The sequence below is a fragment of the Cetorhinus maximus genome, chromosome 4 (assembly GCF_964194155.1).
Source record: "Cetorhinus maximus chromosome 4, sCetMax3.hap1.1, whole genome shotgun sequence".
NCBI classification, from domain to species: Eukaryota; Metazoa; Chordata; class Chondrichthyes; order Lamniformes; family Cetorhinidae; genus Cetorhinus; species Cetorhinus maximus.
This window is the reverse complement of record NC_135882.1, coordinates 33,916,963-33,941,892: the sequence shown is the minus strand read 5'-3', so window position 1 is coordinate 33,941,892 and position 24,930 is coordinate 33,916,963. Positions and strand designations below refer to the sequence as shown.

Genomic DNA, 24,930 nt, shown 5'->3' with positions numbered 1-24,930 from the left:
TGCTCCTAATTCGTACGTTCATATAAACTTCCTGACAAGCAAATAACAAAAGCAGAACATAACCAGTTAAAGTTGAGAAAATTGTAGACATTTAAACACTTTATGAATCACTATAAAGAATGCAAACTGAATGGTTAGAAAGTAGCTAATAGTCATGGAAGACTTAAGATATTTCATATAAGCAGTAAAGCAGTACTAATAAGCCTATGGGAAACACTACAGACAATATTAAATTTATCAGTGGCACAATATGTAGCATTAAATGTATATATCAACATTGTATGTGTGTCTCTACTTATGTATGTATGGGAAATGACATGGTTATGACAGATCATCAATCGCGAAGCCACTAACTGAAAAACGTTATGCGATATATGCACATGTTTGAAAATGGCGGTATTAATGACAAATGCATTGTGCATTCCTTAACTACCTCTACTTACATCTTGTGTTCCATCTGAAATCATAATTTACAGTTGATGTATTCATCTGGCAGCACTCTTACAGCACCAAATTGAATAAATAAAAACATGCCACATAGGAACTCTCAATCCTGGGTCTCACTAGAATCCAGGTGACTGCCTTCTTCAACCATTTCATCCAACAGTGAGACTACAGTAATTTCCAGGAAGACAAAATTCCTGAAGTCCGCCAGCAGGCTTCACAGAGTTTCTTGGCAAAGTCATAGACATTTTCAGTTTAAATGCAAGCCATTAGAGATTTATTAATCTGGAGAATCTGATCTGTTATCATTTGGAGACTCCTGATTTAATAATAATTCTGTCAATCAGAGGGGAGACTGCACTCAGTAAGCCTTTCTCTGTCCTCTGTAAGAACTCAACAAGGGATTTTAGTTTCGGCTGTGTGCTTGGGGTTAAGGTTCTGTGAAAATTAGTATTATTCATCAAGTTCTTAATCACAAAAAACAAATGGCATCTGCTTATTATCTTCCTTTGTACAGAAGACAAAAACAGCTGTCCCTATAGTGGTGCATGCTGGTCCCAAGTGGCTGATGGATGTGACTTGGCGAGGAACAGAGGACAACAACAACAACTGTGTTGTGTACAGCAAAGGTAAAAACGTATTTTTATGTGAAGTTATACCTGTGGATTGATATAATGTGTGCACCTGTGAAATGGAATTGATTTGTAAGTGATATTTGTTGAGTTTTTTTTATTTTAGCTGTTATTTTGCTTTAATCCAAAATAACATCAGTGAAACTACAATTTACCATAATCAGTGCTTATAATGATGAGAGACTTGGGAGGGTTATTACAATGAGAATCCACTGCAGAAAAAACAGATGTTATTGTCAACATGGCATAACTTGAATTCAAGATACATAGATTATTCAAGGTCCGTCCCTCCCCATCGAAAAGAAACATTGATTCCTTAATATGTGAATCGAGATAAAGACTCCATGGTAGTGCAGGACTTGTTGGTACTACAATGGAGTCAATCTCAATCCCTGAGCCTAATATGCAGTGTTTATTCCAGGTGGAATTGGCAGTGGTGGTGGGAGGGTGGGAGTCTGTGATTTATTTTCCATGTTTCGTATAAAAATCTTTGTGAGTAAAAATTTTTCCACTGGGTGAAATTGGAAGAACTGAAACAAATCACTCATTATCTGATTAAATGGCATCAATGAATGTGCATATAAATAACAATCTAAAGAGTTAATAGATAACTGCCAAATCAGTGAAGAGCCTTGATGATCTGATGTGGAAGTAGCAAGATAAAAATAAGCAAACAAAGACTGTGCTCTTGGTGAATAAGGTTGGCTTGCGTGTTGTGTGGTTTACTCATGGTGAACTTGTTGTGAGAGATGCATGATCAGTTATCTAATGATTTTTATCGGTGGTCGGGTATATCAGTGATGTAGTGATTATTTGAAAAAATACTCGGCGGGATTTTCCGTACCCACCCGTCGCCGCGATCTTCCGGTCCCGCCATAGGTCAATGGACTTCTGGATGAGTGCCACCTCGCCCACGGTGGGTCCCGCCTGCGATGGGGCTGGAAAATCCCGGCCACTGTAAGGTGATCAGGGATCAGGGATCACAGCAATGTGCCCTCTAAGCTGTATGAATGTGTGGCCACTCAAAAATGAAGAATGTGCCAATGCAACAACAATAATTTATATTTATGGAGCAGCTTTAACATAATGAAATCACCCATAATGTTTCACATGAGTATTATAAAACAAAGTATGACACCGAACGATGTAAGGAGATATTGGCGGGGAGAGGGGGATAGGTGTGGCATGAGAGGAGGATGGTGTGGTCAACCATATAAAAATTGCAGACAGACCAAGAAGGACAAGGAGGGAAAGCTTACCATTGTCACAGTCACTTGGGACTCTGTTAAAAGACATTTTGGTAATTTTGGTACTGTGGCAGGGGCAGAAACCTGACTGGAGGGATTCAAATATGGAGTTCCGGGAATGATGGGATCAAGTTTGGGAGGTGAAAGCATGTCAGAAGACTTTGGAGAGAAAAGACAGGTTGGAGATGAGACAGTAGATTGCAAGGATGGTGAAGTCAAGGGTTGGTTCCTTGAGGAGAGGAGTAGCGATGGCAGGATTAAAGGAGAGAGGGACAACACCTGAAGAGGGAGCTGTTTACAATATTAGTGAACATGAGGGCCAAGAGGGGAAGGTGAGTGATCAGCAGTTGAGTGAGAATAGGAACGAGGGAACAGGAGGTGGGTTCATGGATGAGACGAGTTCAGAGTGCATATAGAGAGAGGAAAAAACAATAGAGAAAGATGTGAGCTCAGGGTTAGATCAGGGAGAGTATTAAAGGTAGATGACCAGTTGGGCTAGTGGAAGGTAGGGTTGCGGCAGAGGCAGCTGATCGGATTGGCTCAATTTTAATGACAAGGAAGTCCATGAACTCTTTGCAGTTGTAGTTGTTGAAGGTGAGTGTTGAGGGGACAGAGGAGAGGAGTTTGAGAAGACGGTTTGCAGTAGAGAAAAGAAGGTGAGGGTTATCATTGCTTTCCAGGATAATCCTACAATACTGAGCAGTTTTAGCAGACGGGAGCAGAACTCAGTAGTGGTTTAAATGGTCCAGCCAGATCTGGTGATCATTGGCTAAACCAGTTGTCCACCATATCCTTTCAAGTCTGTGTTCCTTTGACTTAAGGGAACAGAGATAAGGGTTGCACTAGGGACATTAAAGGTGGAGGTGGGTGTGTTGTTGTGTAAATCAGTAGCTGCAGAAACATTATGATGAACGGAGGGCCAAAGCTAGATAGTTGGTATTTGGAAAGGGCAGTTGTAAGGCACTTGGGGGCTAGTTTCCTCTGGTGACAGATACTCCAAGGAGGTAGGCCTGGAGCTTGGATTGGACTTGTGGATGTTGAGTGATCAAAGATGCCCTTGTCTGTAATTGATATGATGGGACTAGCAAAGCCACATGAGATAGCAAGATCAAGGGGGTGGCCATAAATATGGTTTGGGGTGGGGGGGTTACATGGAGGGAGGCTTTTAAGGAGGCTAAGAGGGTAGTGAATTCAGAGGAGAGAGAACATGATGAGTTGAGATTGAGATTGAACTCACCAAGGATAAAAAGTCATTCAAGTGCAAAGGCTGCAGGAGGAAAGTAGTGAAGAGATCTCAATGTCATGGGAGGGCCTTATGGAATGATGATTTTGAAAGAGAGATTGGAGGGTGGAACAAGGTGAGATGCTCAAAGGAGGAGAAAGTGCCAGAGCAGTAGGTGGTCAGGTCATGGTGTGATCTGGTGATAAGCACCACACTGCCACTACTTCAGTCTCGACAGGCCAAGCTGTGAAAAATGTAGCCAGATGGAGAGGCTTCAGTAAGGTGGTTGGTGTCACCATCTCTCAGCCAGGTTTCTGTTAAGGCCCTGATGTTGACGCAATTATCAACCACAAGTTCATGATAGCAGGAGCCTTGTTCACAAGTGAATTGACATTCTGGAGGGAAATGTGTAGGGGGTGTTGAGAACTGATCCACTGGCAAAGTCCACGGGATCAGCGCTGGGAGGAGTGAGTTTGACAGGAAGAAAATTGGCGAGGTTAGCCCCCAGCGGCGCAGTGCATGGGAAAGTTGACAAGGGAGTGGAATGGGGCAATTGGGCTTGCTGTTCTTGATGAGCCAGTGCTGAGTGCCTTAATGAGGCATTGGAGAATGCCAAGAAAGGCACAGAGGGAAGCTGAGGGCTTAGCTAACAGGAAGTCAAGCATAAAATTGTGGTAAAAGAGCAAGATGGTCAAGGTGTATTGAAGGGTAGGGGTAGGGAATTAGGAGGGCAGGGCACCTGAGAATAGAAAATTGAAAAGAAGCATGGCAAAAGAAGGATCTAGGAGGAGTAAAGAGAAAAGAAGTGAAAAAGAAAGAGCAAAAGTGGAATTAGATTGATGGGCTTGGATCTGGAGTGGCAGCCAAAATGTTCACACAAGTGGAGGCAGAGAGAGCTCAAGTTACATAAGTCTAGTTACATACAAATTAAGATACACAAAACATGATAGGAAATGAGAAATAAATGGTAATAACAGGGAGAAGTCCAGAGTTAAAGTTGGAGGTCCCATGGTGGAATAATGCTGACTTAGGTAGAGTGGAATCAGCATGACGCAGCAACAAGCTATTGTCGAAGTTTGGAGACAGATGAAGCGAGTGAAGTCCAAAAGCCATTTGTGTTTAGAGTATTGGAGAACGTACTAATGGAGGTATTTTTGTAGAAATAAAGATTGAGGGAACAAGTATGCCACACACAAGTTATGTTCCTTTAATATGCATGCATACATGGCCACAAATCAATCGGAAAACAACTGCGCAGTGGAACAAGTCAGCTTCACACAGCAAACAATTATAGGGAACATTGATCACAGACATGTATATTGGACCGTAGTCTTCCGTCTTCCTGGGAAAGAGTTACACTGGTTCCGACCTGCACCAAAATCCTCATGAGTTTGTTTTGACTGTATTTACAATATCATTACATGAGGACCAAAGTAATTCTTCCCATCTATGGAATATTCAGACTTGTGACCATTTGTCTGTTTCATGGCAGAGTGATGTCCCATACCAAAGGTTAGATTTTACCTTAAACAGTTACACAAATTGTATTCTCTAATTTTTTTCACTACACTGTCCTTCACTTTCTACCTTAAAAACTCTTTGGGAGCAAGACTTTGACTCAGACTTATCAGAAGATAACTGGAAGTCTATTCTCTCTCGTGTACATTCCTCATCTGTATATGCAAGACATGCTACAATTTAATATCTTACATCATACCCATCCGCCCAAGGTGAAATTATCTAAGATTTATCCATATTTTGATCCAACCTGTGATAAATGTCATACTGCCCCAGCCTCTCTAATTCATATGTACTGGTCATGTCCTAAATTGGCTTTGTTTTGGACAAAAAGTTTTACATCACTCTCACATATTTTCAGTAGCAAAATTGAGCCTTCTCCTAATACAGCACTCTTTGGAGTGGAACCAAATGGCATCCCTCTTACAAAAATTCAGACTGACACACTTGCCTTTTCAACATTATTGGCTAGACGTTATTATTCTATAAAATTGGAAACAGCCTTCCCCGCCTTATTTTACTAATTGGATATGTGACCTTATGCAGAATCTTAAACATGAGAAAATAAACTACACTATTAGAGGCTCCGCTGATGGATTTCATGTACCTTGGCAACCTTTTTGAGATTATTTTGAGGAGCTACAGCTCTCTACTTTCATATAACTGACCCTAATTAGGTTGTATGTATTATATCAGGTGGAACTATATCTGACCTATGATTGTTGTTGATTTTCTTATTATTTATTTTTTGGGGGTTGGGGTGGTTTTATTTTCTCTTCCCTTTTTCTTCTTCCCCCTACTTCTCTTTTCCCTTCTTTCTCTTTCTCTTCCAAATGTAAGTGTAGTGAATTATTGCTGTATTGTAAGCTTTTTTTTTTGTATGGTTACTCATTATGATTGTTAATTTTTTTTTAAAATAAAGAATTAATTTTAAAAAACAGTTACATGTATTCATCTGAATTGATAAATGTGCACATTGACCCCTGTTGCGTGTTCGTATGTAGAAGTGACTTATCTGTTTTATCCATATCATATGTGATGTCGTTTTTAAACTATAAGCCATCTATTTCTGCCATTAATGTGAGTTTAGCTATTAAATATTTAAGTGTAATGTTACATTATAAAACAAAAAGTATGCAGAGGATTATAAAACAAAAACATGCAGAGGGTATGTTCATAGTCATCAGTACTGTTTGATTCATTCATCTGTTCATGTGCGCACTGCCTGAAGGCAGGTTCCTTTTGCTCATTGTGTGCTGATGCTTCATTCTGAGCTGTTTTGTTAGCATTTTTTTTAATGGTGGTTCACTATTACCTTTCACCCTCAGGGGCAGGGTGAGGAGGCAGGTCTTAGATTTACCCCAGCTGAAACAAGAATTGAACTCATGCTGTTGGCGTTATTCTAAACCACTCACTAGCCAGCTAGCCATCTGAGCTAACTGCACCACCATCATCATTTGATATTTAGCTATAAACTGAGTCCATTTGTCTTACCAAAAGCTACACTGCCACAAGTAGGTGACTGAGAATAGGTATTTATTGCTACATATATATGTCAGATATTTTTTAAAATGTATACTTTTATTACATTGTAAATACGCAGATATGAAAACATTTCTTTACAGATCTCAGTCTGGAGATATGATATTAAAAGTAGTGCTTTACTTATGTTACAGAATGTTTGTAAATTAAGACTGTTTCCTTTGTGACTTTTGACTATTTCCTAATTGGTACATGCTATAAGATCACTCAGTGTCGTTGCAAATCACTTGTAACAGGAAATAAATAATTAGATTATAATTTAGGCGTAAATGAAGATGTTATTTATTTATGACCAAGTTGGCATGAATTTAATGAGAGATATCCAAATGCCAGCTGTCCTGCAAATGTCTGATATTCCAATTAAGTGCCATAGTTTCAACACCAAGGGTGCTTTCTATCAGCCTACCAATACAAAAATAAAGAATGGTATGTATTGAGGCCCTGCAACTAAATTTGTACCAGAAGCATTTAAGCATGAACTTTAACACTGTCCACCCAAGAGGAACAAGGTGAGCAAGTGGATAAAATAGTGGTCATTTATTACTGCCGTAATTCTGACGCACTCCCGCTCAGCACACTTCTTGGAGCCTGCCTGAGACGGGGAAACTCCTCAATATATTCAAGTTGTGAGGAGCAGAAGAGCATGAACATTACATGAGGGAGGAGTGTCTGCATTAACTTATAGCGGAGGGGAAGAGAGACTGCATTAACTGTGGTAGAAGGTAGAGTGTATTAGAGTGAGGGGAGGATTGTCTTCATTAACTTGCGAGAGGGAGAGCAGCTGCATTAACAGAGGGAATGAGAAAGGCGGGAGAATGGCACTAAGTGAATTGCTCATTTGAAGAGCTGGTGCAGGCACGATGGGCCAAATGGTCTCCTTCTATGCTGGAAAAATTCTGTGATTCTGCGTTGAAGTGAGGGAGAGAATATTTGCATTAAATGAGGGGAGGGAGAGATGGATGACAGAAGCCCAGATCTTCCAGTCTCTGGATGGTTGGAGACCAGATGTACCCTGAGGATGCTTTACAGGACCCCTCAGAAGTCCCAATGCAAGAACTCCATGGGAATTGCCTGGGAAATTTCAACTTCCAATGCTCCCTGGGACCCTCCGAAAAAGTCTCCAACCCTGAGTTTGAGACGGAGACTGTGGAGGCTTCCGACCTACTGACTGAGGACATATTAGACAGAAAGAAACCATGCCTATCTAATAGGTAACTGTTCAATTGATCCCTCGACCCTTCAACAAACCAACCAGCTCCTTCCCTGACCCTCCAACAGCCCCCCTCTGGACCCTCCGACTCTCCCCCCAATCTCACCACCACACTCACCCTTCCACCCTGCAACCCTACCACCATGTCACCCTACCCACCCTGCCACCTATCACCCTGCCACCCTACCCATTTACCTCACTCACACTCATTCACTAACAATGCTATTTAATTGTCCCAAAGATTTTCAGTGTGTCAGTGAACGAAGGATTACCAAAATACGGCAGCTAGTGCCATAAAAATGGTCATGGCTCGGCTTGCCCCGACGATCCTGCACTATGAAGAAGGACTCTGAGAACACTCCACATTTCTGAAGAGACCTGGTTTGAAAGCCTGGGCCAGAAATGTGGCATTGCATCTCCGTGTAAAAGAATAGGAGCAGAAGGGCAATCCAATGCTGATTGCCACAGCTCAGAAGATTCATCCCAGAGTGTCTACAGAGGGGAAGGGGGAAAGCATCTACATTAACTGGGGGGGATAAACATCTGCATTAACTGAGAGGGAAGGGGAGAAGGAGGGAGAGTGTATTTTCATTAACAGAAAGGGAGGGGAGGGAAGAGCAAGTATCTGTTAACAGAAGGGAAGGGGGAGAGCTTCTGAATTAACAGGAGGAGGAGAGAACATTTCCATTAACTTTGTAGACTGCATGTAGGTATCATGTGATCAAACCTCCAGGAATATGTCCAACCAGAGTTTGCAATCTTAGCATCCTATGATACAATTAAGATCCTAATCATATATCATAGAAGTCTTTCCGGTGTCTGACCTGCCAATTACCCTTGGGGCTGGATTTTCAATGTGGGTTTGGAAGCCCAACACCCAGATGATTTCCAGGTCCCAACCCCACACATGAGCTGCATTGCTCTCGCAACGCAGTTTGTAAAGTAAATGACCTAATTGGCCAGGAGGCAAGCTTAATGCGAGCACCTCCAGGAGGTGGGAGCCACCTGCTTGGCACCAGCAGCAAAGGCAGGCGGCACCACTGTTGGAGGCTGCAGGTGCCGATTGGTACAGTTGCTTCTGGGAAGACCGTGGCGGTAGAATGAGGTGTCCAGCAGCCTTGCATGACAAGGTAAAGACCAGTGCTTGCGCCAGCGCTAGATGACCCTACAAATTTGTATCAAAAACCACTGCAAAAAAATGTATCTTGGCCCCACAGTAAACCCGACAGCTGTTGTACACAAGACTAGGATCCCTGTTCCTGTACTCGAATCCTCTAGCTATGAAGGACAACATACCATTTGCCTTCTTTATCACCTGCTGCACCTGCATGCTTACTTTCAGCGACTGGTGTATGAGGACACCCAGGTCTCATTGCACATTCCCCTCTCTTAATTTATAGCCATTCAGATAATAATCTGCTTTCCTGTTTTTGCTACCAAAGTGGATAACCTTGCATTTATCCAGATTATGCTGCATCTGCCATGCATTTTCCCATTCACTCAGCTTGTCCAAATCACACTGAAGCATCTCTGCATCCTCCTCACAGCTTATCCTCCCACCCAGCTTTGCGTCATCTGCAAATGTGGAGATATTACATTTAGTTCCCTCATCTAAATCATTAATATATATTGTGAATAGCTGGGGTCCCAGCACCGATCCCTGCGGTACCCCACTAGTCACTGCCTGCCATTCAGAAAGAGACCCGTTTATTCCTACTCTTTGTTTCCTGTCTGCCAACCAGTTTTCTACCCATCTCAATACACTACCCCCAATCCCATGCGCTTTAATTTTACACGCCAATCTCTTATGTGGGACTTTGTTGAAAGCCTTCTGAAAGCCCAAATAAACCACATCTACTGGCTCCCCCTCATCAACTCTACTAGTTACATTCTTGAAAAATTCCAGTAGATTTGTCAAGCATGATTTCCCTTTCGTAAATCCATGCTGACTCTGTCCGATTCTGCCACTGTTTTCCACGTGCTCAGCTTTTAAATCTTTAATAATGGACTCTAGAATTTTTCTCACTACCGACGTCAGGCTGACTGGTCTATAATTCCTTGTTTTCTGTCTACCTCCCTTTTTAATAGTGGGGTTACATTAGCTACCCTTCAATCTGTAGGAACTGTTCCAGAGTCTATCGAATCTCAGAAGGTGACCACCAATGCATCCACTATTTCTAGGGCCACTTCCTTAAGGACTCTGGGATGTAGATTATCAGGCCCTGGGGATTTATCAGCCTTCAATCCCATCAATTTCCCCAACACCATTTCCCTACTAATACTGACTTCTTTCAGTTCCTCCCTCTCACTAAACCCTCTGTCCCCCAACACTTCTGGTATGTTATTTGTGTCCTCCTTTGTGAAGACAGAACCAAAGTATGTATTCAATTGGTCAGCCATTTCTTTGTTCCCCATTATAAATTCCCCTGTTTCTGACTGTAAAGGACCTACATTTGTCTTCACTAATCTTTTTCCTCTTCACATACCTATAGAAACTTTTACAGTCAGTTTTTATGTTCCCCGCAAGCTTACTCTCGTACTCTATTTTCCCCTTCTTAATCAATCCCTTGGTCCTCCTTTGCTGAATTCTAAACTGCTTCCAATTCTCAGGTCTGTAGGTCTGATGTTTTTTCTGACCAATTTGTATGCCCCTTCCTTGGATCTAATACTATCTCCAATTTCCTTTCTAAGCCATGGTTTGGCCACTTTTCCTATTTTACTTTTGTGCCATTCAGGAATAACCAATTATTGCAGTTCACTCATGCTCTCTTTGAATGTTTGCCATTGCCTGTCCACCGCCATCCCTTTAAGTAACGTTTCCCAATCCATCATAGCCAACTCGTACCATTGTAGTTTCCTTTATTAAGATTCAGGACCCTAGTGTCAGAATCAACTACGTCACTCTCCATCTTGATGAAGAATTCTATCATATTATGGTTGCTCATCCCCAAGGGGCCTCACACAGCTAGATTGCCAACTATTCCTTTCTCATTACACAATACCCAGTCTAGGATGGCCTGTTCTCTAATTGATTCCTCAACTTATTGGTCCAGAAAAACATCCCGTGTGCACTCCAGGATGTCCTCCTCTACGGTATTGTTACTAATTTGATTTGCCCAATCTATATGCAGATTAAAGTCACCCATAATTACAAATGTTCCTTTATTGCATGCGTCTCTAATTTCCTGTTTACTGCCATTCCGAACATCACCACTACAGTTTGGGGGTCTATATACAACCCCCACTAACGTTTTTTGCCCCTCAGTGTTTCTCAGCTCTACCCATACAGATTCCACATCGTCGGAGCTAATATTGCGTTAATTTCCTCTTTAACCAGCAATGCAACTCTACGGCCTTTTCCTTTTTGTCTGTCCTTCCTAAATACTGAATACCCCTGGATTTTCAGTTCCCATCCCTGGTCACCCTGCAGCCATGTCTCCGTAATCCTGACTATATCATACCTGTTTACATTTGATTGCACAGTTAATTCATCCACTTTATTGCGAATGCTCCTCGCGTTAAGACACAAAACCTTAAGGCTTGTCTTTTTTAACATTACTTGTCCCAATCCCACTATTTTTCACTGAGGCCCTGTTTGATTCTTGCCCTTGATTTCTCTGCCTATCACTTTTCTCATTCCCCTTTCTGTCTTCTGTTCTTGTCCTTGATTCCCCCTCCTCTGACTCCTTGCATCTCCCATCCCCCTGCCATTTTAGTTTAAACCCTCCCCAACCACTCTAACAAATATTCCCCCTAGGACATCAGTCTCGGTCCTGCCCTGGTGTAACCCGTCCATTTTGTACTAGTCCTACCTACCCCAGAACCGGTCCCAATGTCCCATCCCATGTAACATAGGAAAAGCTGAAAGGGAAAGGAAAGCATTTGGCAACAGACAGGTTGCTTAAGGGGCCCTTATTTGGTGACGAGCACATTCCTCACTTACTCGTCAGCTTTTTGAAAATTCAAAACTGTCCATTCAAGATCCCGAGACAACCTCCTGGTTTGCAATTTTCAAAGCCCGGCTGCACAGGGTTCTGACCCCGCAGCCCTTTGAAACTCCTGGCCTTAGTGCCTCAAAGCCACTGAAGCAGTATTTAGGGAGGCACTCACTTGCAGATATGTGATTAATAAGATTATTCTGTTTTTTTTTCCATTATTAGGAGAGGTGGTCACTCCTTCCTCATTTTTTCTGCCTATCAACTCCATTAAGCACTATCTGCATATCTTGTTTGCTTTTTCTTTCCATTTCTATTTGGCTGGAGGAACAGCTGGGGGAAGACAGCAGCAACAGCCTCAACAACAGGCACTGGCGGTTGTTGTGCCTATTAGAAGCCACCCGTGAGGAGAGAAACAGTGCTCGTTGGAAGTCATACTTGGCATATGAAGTTTACAGGACAGGAGTCACTTTCTTAGACCTATCTGAAGAGCAACTATCTAAAAGCAACTGTTATATGATTGAATTCAATGTTGTATTTGAAAGGGAGAACCACAAAACAATTACTAAGATCCGAGACTTAGGTAAGTCAAAGGGATGAGACAGAGACTGCCTCAATTAAACTGGGCGAATCTATTCATGGGTAAAATACCAGATGAGCAGAAGGAGGTGTTCAAAAAAGAATTCAACATGATATAGAGCTAGTTTATACCCTGAAGGGTTAATAGTTCTATTTGTCAAAAATCAACCATGGGTGACTAAAGTGGTAAGACATAACATAAAACCAAGAAAAAACATACAAGATACAAAAATTATACCTGATCCTGACACATTGGAGAGATGCAAAGAATGGCAAAGGGTGATTTAACAGATAGAGCTACCAAAAAGGGAGTATGAAAAGAAACTGGCAAAGAAATCAAAATCAACACAAAAACTTTTAAAATTAAATCAGGAAAAAGAGAGTTAAGAGCAGTGCAAGCTCCTTAAAAACTGATAGTGGTGATGTTATAAATGAAAATAAGGAAATAGCGACATTTAAGTAATTGCTTTGCATCAGTATTTACAGAGGAAGTGGATAGCATCCCAGGCAACCGAATATTGAATCATGGACAGGGACTAAGGAAAAATGATGTAAGCCAATTAGCAGTAATGAAGATAATAATGACGCTAAAGAGTGACACACCCCCGGGAATAGATGGTTTTCATCAAACAGCTTTAAAGCAAGTAGGTGAATACATAGCAGATGCACTATGATCTTTCAAAGTTCTCTTGATTCAGAAACCTTTCCCTTAGATTCGAAAAACCTACATGTCACTGTACTATTTAAGAAGATGAGAGAGGAAAACCAAGGAATCAAGACCACTAAGCCTGGATATTAATTATATGGGCTTCCAAAAAGGCATTTGATATAGTCCCTCATAACAGACTGTTCAGCTAAAGTTGAAGCTAATGGAGTTAAAGGCAAATTATTGAATTGATTAGGAGATTCGCTGAGTGGCAGGGGACAAATGGCCACTCATCATGTTCTAATTGACAGGATGCGTGACTAGTGGTGGCCCCAGGGATCTGTATTTGGCCTCAACTATTCACTGTATTTATTAATAATTTAGATGTCAGGATAGAAAGCCACACATTCAGATTTGTTAATGACATCATGATAAGAGGTATTGTATGCACCATAGATGGAAGCATAAAATTACCGAAAATATCAATAGAATAAGTGAATGGGCAAAACTTTGGCTGATGGATTTCAATATACGTAACTGTAAGGTCATCCTTTGGACCTAATAGGGATAGGCCAGAGTACTTCCAGAATGGTGAAAAGCTAGAAACAATGTAGGTCCAAAGAGATCTGGGGACCTATTTAGCTAGGTTATTAAAATGTCATGGACTTAAGATAGCCAAAAAAATCTAATGGGATGTTGGACTTGGGCAGGATTTTTCAGTCGGCATGCAGGGGTGGGCCCAACATGCCGACATGTAAAATGACGCGCAATGACGTCAGGTGTGTGTCCTGACGTCATTACGCTGTCTTGTGATGTTTCTTTTGGCGGGTGCACATCGGAGTCAGCTACGCGCCCGCCAATATGTAAACGGCCTATTAAGGCCATTAAGGAAGTGATTAAGGTAATTGTTAATGCTGCCCGTCCAACCTTAAGGTTGGCGGGTAGGCAAAAAGGCCAAGCAGTCTTCACGTTTTTTAGGAAACCTCATCCACGAGAGGGATGAGGTGTCCTCAAGTTTGTATTAATTAAATAGGAACATTTTCCTAAATATAAAAACATGTCCCATGGGGACATTTAATTAAACTTTTAAACCATTTATTTAATAATTTCAATAGTGATTCAATCTCCCTGAGGCAGCTCTGTGCCTCAGGGCGATTGAAGTGCTCTTTCGCGCACATGCGCAAAAGAGCGCTGGCCCCGATTCTCCCTCCTCCCCACACCCAGACAGGTAGCACTGAGCACCATGGCTCGCGTCTTACGCTGGGCGGGCCTTAATTGGCCTACCCACATAAAATGGCAGTGCGGCGCCAATCACAGGCAGCGATCGGCTCTGCGATCGCCCCTGCCTGCTCCCGTCGAGCCCGCCTGCCGCCCGAAAAATTCAGGCCTATGTTTCATAGAATAGAATACAAGGAGTGGGTAGAAGTCTTGCTACAGGTGTACAACGCCTTGGTAAGACCACACTTGGAGCACTGTGTGCAGCTCTGGGTACCATATCTTAGGAAGGATATATTGACTTTGGAGGGAGTGTAGCATAGATTTACTACAGTGATATATAGATACCAAGGGCTAAACTACAGAGAACAATTACACAATCTATAGTTATATTCGCTGGAATTTAGAAGATTTAGAAGTGATTTGATCAAAGCTTTCAAGATATTAAAGGGAAATGATAGAGTAGATAGAGAGAACCTTTTTCTGTTGGTTGGATAATCTAGGACTAGGGGCATGGTCTGAAAATTAGAGGCAGGCCTTTCAGTAGTGAAATTAGAAAACTGCTACATGCAAATGTTCTAGAAGTTTGTAACTCTTTTTCGTAAATGGTATTTGTTGCTGGGTCAGTTGTTAATTTTAAACCTGAGATTAATGAGTTAGATCACAGGTCAGACATGATCTCGTTGAATGGTGGAACATGGTCGAAGGGCTAAATGGCCTCTGTTCATAAGAACCTCTGTTCTGATGTATCTGCCAGTAATGCATCAGGAAGCAGTGCTTCTCCAAGCAGGCTTGTGCAGACATCTGCAGTGTCCTGCAACATGACTTGCTACTTGCTGGAAGAGTGAACAGAGACCGTATGCTTAACGGTCCTTATTACATCCTTCATCACTCTTTTATTCCTGCATGGAAGAACACTCGTACTATTCAAGACAACATTTATATCCGTGACATTATGACAAAACAGACTTGGAAGCTGCTATTAAACTGCAGTGCAAACCAGCGACAAATGTGAAATGGATTAATTTAATGAAAATCAGAATAAATGCCTTCTATGCATTTCTCACCAAAGTGATCACATGGCTGGACCACACCTAGAGAACTGTGTGCAGTTCTGGGCCATAAGAAGGATAGGATATATTGGCTTTCAAGGGAGTGCAGTATAGATTTACCAGAGTGATACCTGGATTCTTTTGCACCTCCATGAGATGCTTCTTTATTAGTTTTAGCAGAGCTGATAGAAGGCTGCTCCTGATGCTGGAACTCTTGGAAACAGCGAAGGCTATGGCGCATTACAACATCACAGTGGAGTACTAAAGACTTGTGCTCCAGAATTAGCTACGTCTGTAGCCAAGCTGTTCCAGCACAGCTTCTACCTGACAATGTGAAAAATTGCCCACAAAAAGTGGGGCAAATCCATTCTGGCCAATTACCACCCCTTCAGGCTACTTTCAATCAATGGCATAGCAATAAAAGGTGTTGTCAACTGTGCTATCAAACAGCACTTAGTAAAGCGCTGCTCACTAATGCTTAGTTTGGGTACCGCCAGGGTTACTTGGCTCACGACCCAAATATGGACAAAAGCCCTGAATTCCAGAGGTGACAATTCCAGAGAGTAACTGCAATCAAGGTAGCATTTGACCAAGTGCGGCATCAAGGGGCCCAAAATGTAACTTTAAATGGTCATTACAACAAATATACATCTTAAACAATCATTAGCACCCGCACCACCCTCCACAGACATTTCACACTACGTAGCTACACAGTTCCACAAGATAATCTTTATTCATTATGGGTAGGTCAGAAGTCTTATCCGACAACAGCTTTCACCTTCAATTTTCATGGGTATGATTATCATCAGCAAGACACTCTTCTATGAACCTTCTCTCCCTCAGCTCACAACAGTCCCGATGGTATAGCTTTCCAGAGCTACTTTTCAACCGGCCAGCCAGTAACGCCCTTTTTATTTATTTATCTGTTCATGGGACGTGGCCATCACTGGCTAGGCCAGCATTTATCGCCCATCCCTAATTGCCCTTGAGAAAGTGATGGTGAGCGGCGAAGGCGGCTAGGGGCACGGCAAGTTCTGGAGCACAAGTCTTCAGTACTATTGCCAGAATGTTGTCTGTCACATAGCCTTTGCAGTATCCAGTGCCTTCCGCTGTTTCTTGATATCACGTGGAGTGAATCAAATTAGCTGAAGACTGGCATCTGTGTTGTGGGGGACCTCTGGAGGAGGCCAAGATGGATCATCCGCCAGGCACTCTGGCTGAAGATAGTTGCAAATGCTTGAGCCTTGTCTTTTGCACTGATGTACTGGGCTCCCCCATCATTGAGGATGAGGATATTTGTGGCGCCTCCTCCTCCTGCTGTTTAATTGTCCACCACCATTCACAACTGGATGTGGCAGGATTGCAGAGCTTAGATCTGATGCATTGATTGTGGGATCGTTTAGCTCTATCTATCGCATGCTGCTTTTGCTATTTGGCATGCAGGTTGTAGCTTCATCAGGATGATACCTCATTTTTAGGTATGCCTAGTGCTGCTCTTGGAATGCCCTCCTTCACTCTTCGTTGAATCAGGGTTGATCCCCTGTTTGGTGGTAATGGTAGAATGGGGGATATGCCAGGCACTGAGGTTACAGATTGTGTTCAAGTACAATTCTGCTGCTGCTGATGGCCCGCACCACCTCATAGATGGCCAGTTTTGAGTTGCTAGATCTGTTCGAAATTTAGCACGGTGGTAATGCCACACAACACGATGGAGAGTATCCTCAATGTGAAGGCGGGACTTTGCTCCACAAGGACTCTGCAGTGGTCACTCCTACCAATACTGTTATGGACAGACACATCTGCAACAGGTAGATTGGTGATGACGAGGTCAAGTAGATTTGTTCCCTCACCATCTGCCGCAGACCCAGTGCAGCAGCTATGTCCTTTAGGGCTCGGCCAGCTCGGTCGGAAGTGGTGCTACCAAGCTACTCTTGTTGATGGACATTGAAGCCCCCCACCCTAAGTACATCCTGTGTCTTTTCTACCCTCAGTGCATCTTTCAATTGGTGTTCAACATAGAGGAGTGCTGATTCATCAGCTGAGGGGGGCGGTGGGTGGTAATCAGAAGAAAGTTTCCTTGCCCATGTTTGACCTGATGCCATAGGACTTCATGGGGTCCTGAGTCAACGTTGAGGACTCCCAGGGCAACACCCTCCATGCTGTATACCACTGTGCCATGCCACCTCTGGTGGGTCTGTCCTTTCAGTGGGACAACATACCCAGGAATAGCAATGGTGATGTCTGGAACATTGTAAGGTATGATTTGGTGAGTATGACTATGTAAGACTATTGCTTGACTAGATTGTGGGACAGCTCTCCCAATTTTGGCACAAGCCTCTAGATGCTAGTAAGAAGGACTTTGCAGTGTCAACAGAGTTGGGTTTGCTGTTGTCGTTCCTGCTGCCTAAGTCGATGTCGGGTGGTCCATCCGGTTTCATTCCTTTTAGACTTCGTAGCAGTTTGATACAACTGAGTGGCTTGCTAGGCCATTTCAGAGGGCATTTAAGAGTCAACCACTTTGTTGTGGGTCTGAAGTCATATGGGTGGATTTTCTTCCCGACAGGACATTGCTGAACCAAATGGGTGTTTACGACAATCGACAATGGTTCATGCTCACCACTACTGAAACTAGCTATTAATTCTAGATTTTATTTTATTTGTTGAATTTAAATTCCACCAGCTGCCATTGTGGGATTTGAACCCGTGTTCCCAGAACATTATTATGAGGGACTTTGTCAAATGGCTTTTGGAAGCCCACATTAATAATATCTACAGACATTTCCCTGTCCACTACTAGTCACCTCTTCAAAAAATTCAAACAGGTCTGACAGGCATTTTATCTTTTAAAAATCTATGCTGGCTCTCTCTGATTAACTGAAAATTCTCAAGGTATTCAGTCACTCCATTTCTCCATTCTTAGACTCTAATAATTTCCTGACAACAGATGCTAGGGTATATAATATATAATTCCCTGGTTTCCCTCTGGTACCTTTGTTAAATAATGACACATCATGTGCAATTTCCCCAGTCTAAGGGACTGTAGTCGAATCAAGAGAACCTTGCAACATTATAATAAAAACAGAAAATGCTGGAAACACTCAGCAGCTCATGCAGCATCTGTGGAGAGAGAAAAACAGAGTTAACATTTCAGGTCAATGACCTTTCTCTAGAAAAGTTAGAAATAGGATAGGTTTTAAGCACATGAAAGGGGGAGAAGGTGAAAAAGAATCAAAGGGAAGGTTTTTGATAGGGTACCTCTCAACCTGAAACGTTAACTCTGTTTTTTTCTCCAGTGGTACTGCCTGACCTGCTGAGTATTTCCAGCACTTTCTGATTTCATTTCATATTTTCAGTATCCACAATATGTTACTTTTGGAAGATTGTAATTTGGGCTTCTGCAGTGTTCTCACCTACTCCACCTGGTCCTGGAGATTTGTTACTATTTAATGCCATTATTTTCTTCACTTTGCTTATGTTAATTTGGGAGAGTCCTTTGCCTTGATTCAACATTCGTTTCTTTGGGAATTCCGGCATGCTGACCTCTTCCTCTACTGTAAATACTGATACAAAATAACTATTTAAAATATCTGCTATTTCTTCATTTTAACTGACAGTATCACCATTATCAGTTTCCAAGGGGCCAACATTGCTCCTGACCACAATCTTTTCCAAAATAAGTTGTCAAGATGTTTTGTGTTGAATTTTGATATCCCTTGCAAGTTTCTCTTCATACTCCCTTTTTGTATTTCTGTCTGTTTTGTCACCCGTAACTGTTCTTTGAATCTTTTGCATTAACCATGATCTGTGCTATATTTGAATTTTTGTAAGCTTTCTTTTACTTTTATGTTAACTTTTTACCTGTTTATGGCTGTTATCTTTTGGCAAGTTCAACTGTTGTTCCTTTAAGGGCATTAACTGGTTCTCTATCAGCCACTTCTGTCCAGGATTGTGGGGCATGGGAGCTGGTTGGGGTTGGGGAGAACCTTACTACTCATTTGAGCTGCCAATATATTAAAATGAAAGTGGAAGCTGCAACTTCTATTGACAAGGTGCATCTCCACTTTAGATAGACCTCTGAAGGTAAACCGAAAATTGTGTAAGCCTATGGATGGACAGTTTGATTTCATTACTCAAATGGAAATGAGGCTTGGGAGATAAAATTGCTCAGGCCTCACACTGATAACATTATCGGGGTTTCCTGCCTGCCCAGTTTGCAACCCAGGTTAAAATTGGGGTTGTAGATTTTGAATGCTATTACTGTATCAGTGATTTCTTCTTTCATCCGTGGAGTTGAGAAAATTGGGAATGGGAATCTGACTAGATTTCTGGGGATTGAATAATTTGTTTGGAATTATTCTTCTCAGCAGAAGCCTTGCCGACTGAGGACACATTTGTAAAATTAAGGCTCTCATGTCAGATTCCTAGGTCTACATGTCCCTGAACATCTTGTCTGACTGACTAGCTAATCGAGTGCTGCACAATCTGCATACCAAGGCTGGGAATGAAGAATATCTTGGAACTTAGTTATATTGAATTTGGTATTGTTTGCACTGAAAAAAATAATTTGCTCTAGTTATTAACTTAGCAAATAGTCTTTTCGCGACAAGCAAAGTATCTTTCTTGAGTGGTACACTTGTGCTGACCTTTTTGCTAATGAAGGAACCTGCAGTCTAGCCCCTGTACAGCCATTCTGCCAAGAACAAACTGCCCATAGTGAATTCCAGTACTGCCAATAGGCTACAGTAGCTATGCTAGTATTGCTACTCTTAGTCTGAGCATTTGACCTAGCAAAAGTGTGAAATTAATAAGCATTGATAAAGTTAACATTTCATGCGAGTCAAATGTTTTCTTCTTTTAAACATCTGCAGGGAATAGGAGGGACTGCAGCTTATCAGCTGACATCAGAATTACAGAAGAATATTGAGAATGCTTGACTGTCAAAGTTTGTCACAATGCAGTATCACTGCAGAAAATCATATTATTACAGTATTAAAACAAAATTGAACCCTAAAGGAACATAAAAGCCAGCACAAAGCTGAAGCATAATTATGCTTTTCTCTAATAATTAAAATTGAAAAAGATTAATAAATTATCTTGCATTAAGCAGAATAAGAGGCGGTTTTCAGCAAAGTAGCATGCCATGGTGTGTTTTAGAAGATGTGAAGATAGATGGGGAAAGAGATTCTAAAGATGCTATAAAAATGATAGATACGCATGACACATACACTACAAAAAGACTCATGTATATAAGACAGCAAAGATATTCCACTGGTAATGCAATGTTGTAACAGTTCATTCACAAGTTCCTTGACTCATTTGTGACAGCCTTTTGTGTTAGCAGCATACTGTCAACGGTGCAATGCTTTACCTATTCTGAGATTTCTTTTGAACATGGTCTGGAATGTGTGGTGCAGTGCAGTGCAGTTTGCTACCATTTCTATCTTCCCTACAGTTAATTACACTGTTCCTGGGCCGTGGAATTGCTGCAAACGCCTACAGAATAAATGCGAGGTTGTAAATAACTTAGCGTGTACCTGCAAACTACTCATGGAACTTATAAAATCCTTCTACCTGTCATGATGAATTTGATTCATCTTCACACTTTGCAGTGTATACTCAGAAGCAATTGCAATAAACTCATACAGCACAAGAAACTGAGGCAAGCGCATGTTGGTAGCACAACAGCATCCCAACAATGCTTGTGGACCTCTGTTCTTTACCTAGGAAAGACAAAACCAGACATGATTTCTGCTCCTGTTGTATTCCTTAGAACACAAGAACATAAGAAATAGGTGCAGGAGTAGGCCATTTAGCTCCAAAGCCTGCTCCATCATTCCATAAGTTTATGGCTAATCTGATTGTCACCTTAACTCCACTTTTCTGCCTGCCCCCCAAAACCTTTGACTCCAGTGTAGATCAAAAATCTGTCTAACTCAGCCTTGAATATATTCAATGAGCCTACCTCCACTGCTCACCGGGATAGTGAATTCCAAAGATTAGTGACCCGCTGAGAGAAGAAATTTCTTTTCATCTCAGTCCTAAATGGAACCCCTTATTTTGAAACTGTGCTCTCTCATTCCAGATTCCCCCACAAGGGGAAACATTCTCTCAGCATCTACTTTTTCATGCCCCCTTAGAATCTTAAATATTTAAATAATTCTGATTCTTTTAAACTCCAATGAGTATAGGGCCAATCTGCTCAGTTTTCCTCATAAGACAAACTCCTTCATCCCAGGAATCAACCAAGTGAACTTCTTTCAGCTACCTCTAATACAAGTACATTTCCTCCTTAAATAAAGAGACCAAAACCATATGCAGTACTCCAGATGTGGTTTCACCAATCCCCTGTACAGTTGTAACAAGACTTCCCTACATTTATTCTCCATCCTCCTTACAATAAAAGACATTTTCCATTTTCATTCCATTTTCCTTCCTGAATTCTCCCTGTACCTGCAAACTAACTTTTTTGTGATTCATGTACAAGGTCATCCAGGACCCTCTGTATCACAGCATTTTGCAATCTCTCTCCATTTAAATAACATTCTGTTTTTATATTTTTCCCAGCAAAGTGGGCAACCTCACATTTTCCAACATTTTACTCTATCTGCCAATTTTTTACCCACTCACTTAACCTATCTATATCCCTTTGCAGACTTTTTGCATCCTCCTCATCCTCCTTTCGGACTTATCTTTGTAATCAAATGGGCTGCTTTGTTCTGGATGATAACAAGCTTCTTGACTATTGTTGGAGCTGCGCTCATCCAGGCAACTGGAGACTATTCCATCACACTTCTGACTTGAGGTTTGTAGATGGTGGACAGACTTTGGAAAGTCTGGAAGTCAGTTACTCACCGCCGAATTCCCAGCCCCTAACCTACTCTTGTAGCCACAATATTTATATGGCTGGTCCAGTTCAGTTTATGGCCTATGGTAACCCGCTGGAAGTTGATAGTGGGGGATTCAGCAATGATAATGCCATGTTGGTGATGGTCATTTCCTGGCACTTGTGTGATGCAAATGGTGATGGTGGTGTCTATAAGGTATGATTCTGTGAGCATGACTATGTCAGGTTGTTGCTTGACTAGTCTGTGGGACAGCTCTCCCAATTTTGGCACAAACCCCTACATGTTTGTATGGAGGACTTAGCAGGGTCGACTGGATTGGGTATGCTGTTTTTGTTTCCAGTGCTCAGGTCGATGCCGGATGGGTCCATCTAGTTTCATTCCTTTTTGGTACAACTGAGTGGCTTGCTAGGCCATTTCAGAAGGCATTTGAGAGTCAACCACATTGTGGATCTGGAGTCACATTCAGACCAGACAAGGGAAGGCAGTAGATTTTCCTAAAACATGTTAGTGAACCAGGTGTGTTTTTACAACAATAATGATAGTTTTATGTCACCATTATTTGAAGTAGCTTTTATTTCCAGATTTATTAATTAATTGAGTTCCACTAGCTGCCGTGGTAGGATTTTAATTCCTGTCCCCAGATCCATTAACCTAGGCCTCTGGATTGCCAGTCCAATGACATTACCATTATACCACAAACTCCCCCTATATTGCACCATATATGCAAAGAGAATAGATCTGATTTTCTTATCCATCCCTTCACTGCTTTATATATGCGAAAAGAATAGAGCTGATCCTATCCATCCCTCCACCGTTCTCCGCCGCTTCAACTTGGGTGCAAACTAGAAATGTATTTGTGTGTGCACAGAACTCCAGATGCAAGTGGTCCCTTAGGAAGAACTTGAACAGAATTTAACCTCTGACTCTGGTCAACCAGAAAGACTTACAGTAGCTGCAATGGCCAGTTAGTTCCTCTTCGTTCTTCCAATCTGAGGAGGGGCCAGGCACATAGCCTGACATTCACTTCATTGGGCATCCTTTTCAATGTGCGCCTGCCTACAAGATGTACAGAATTATAACACTGGAGGTCCCTTCTGCTTCATTTACATGGCTGCACCTGCTTGGGTGATAACAATAACAATACAAGAGCAATGTACTGCAGATGCTGGAAAATTGAAATAAAACCAGAAAATGCTGGGAATACTCAGCGATTCTGCCGGTATCTGTGTAGAAAGAAAGAGTTAACATTTCAAGTCGATGATTCTGCATCTGATGAAGTGTCATTGACTTGAAACATTAACACTGTTTCACTTTCCACAGACACTGGCAGACCTACTAAGTGTTTCTAGCATTTCCTGTTAAAAACAACAGTTTACATTTATATAGCACCTTTAGTAGCAACAATTTGAATTTATATAGTGCCTTGTTGTAGCAGAATACCCCAAGGCACTTAACAAGTGTGTTATTTAATAAAAACAATTTTAACACTCAGCCGCAGAAAGAGATATCAGGACAGATGACCAAGAGCTTGGCCAAAGAGGTAGGTTTTAATAAGGTGAGAAAGGTAGAGGAGCAGAATGAGGTTTTGGGAACAAATTCCAGAACCCAGGGCCTAAGAAGTTGAAAGCTGCTAATATATTGAATGAATAATACATTGAATGCAATGTACTGCAGATGCTGAAAAATTGAAATGAAGCCAGAAAATGCTGGAAATACTCAGCGATTCTGCTGGCATCTGTGTAGAAAGAAAGAGTTAACATTTCAAGTTGATGATTCTGCATCTGATGAAGTGTAATCAACTTGAAACATTAACACTGTTTCTCACAAATGCTGTTTCGGCTCAACGTTGGACACAATAAAATTGTAGATGTGCAAGAGCCCAGATTTGGAGGACCGCAGAGATCTTGGAGGGTTGTTGGGCTGGACAAGATTACAGAGAAAGGCAATGATGAGAACTTTAAAATTAAGATGTGGCTGCAAATGGAGCTAATGTACGTCAGCAACCACAGGGTTGATGAATGAGCTAAACTTTGTGCAACTTAGGATACAGCCTTGGGTGACCTCAAGTTTACTGATTGTGCAGTGCGGGAGGTCAACTAGGAGAACATTAGAATAATCATGTCTGAAGATGACAAAGGACTCTAACCCCACCCTGAAGGATCCTTAAGAAAACTCTGGGCAGTGTAAAGAGATGTGGCGATGGAGAGATTTATTACCACAACAGTTCTGCCCTTTTAACTTAAGCTTTACACCCAAGAAATGAGCATTTATCAGGCTCAAAGGAGAGGAAAATCAGTCCTAATTAATTAAATTCAGTCATTCATTGTTTCATTCATCCTGCATTGTCCTTCTTCCGAATAATTTTCAGTTAAACAGCTTTTATCCTGATCGCAACTTTATGGCAGTGTTGGTTTTTTACAGCTGGCTGTAACACCATTTGGTAAGGAGGGCAATTGGCCATAGTTTCCTACTACTGATGGTAACTGAGTGATCAACTAATGGAAACACTTTTTTGTGGATCTTGGGTGAGGATATTATCAGGCTCAGCCTTGGTGTCTCTTTGTATGACTAGTCTGTGATTACTAAGTTCTTGGTTTTCTGGATTTCATGTAAAATTTCTTTCTTTAAACTTGTCTTTGGATTTCAATCCGCATGGCACTCAGTGTCCAGATTCATAACAGAAGGATTATTTGGACAAGCAACTGGAGGGCTGCAAGTTGCATGAAATCAATGCTCTCAAGAAAGCACAGAAGGAAGGAAAATTGATGAAACATAGTTTAATAAATTAAGTCTTTCAGGTAATAATAGCATTGTGCTTTTCCAATATATTAGTAGTTAGCACA

At 41.7% G+C, this 24,930-nt stretch overlaps 1 protein-coding gene across 4 annotated transcripts in view; it reads left to right on the top strand.

Moving 5' to 3' along the window:
* The window catches only part of zfpm2a (zinc finger protein, FOG family member 2a), a 975,862-nt gene that overhangs the window by 669,454 nt on the left and 281,478 nt on the right, over positions 1 to 24,930 (top strand). For all 4 annotated transcript variants that reach the window (XM_078540069.1, XM_078540070.1, XM_078540068.1 and 1 more), the window contains one exon: positions 962 to 1,073. In XM_078540069.1, coding sequence (XP_078396195.1) covers positions 962 to 1,073 — 112 coding nt within the window. The remainder of the gene's footprint in view (positions 1 to 961; positions 1,074 to 24,930) is intronic.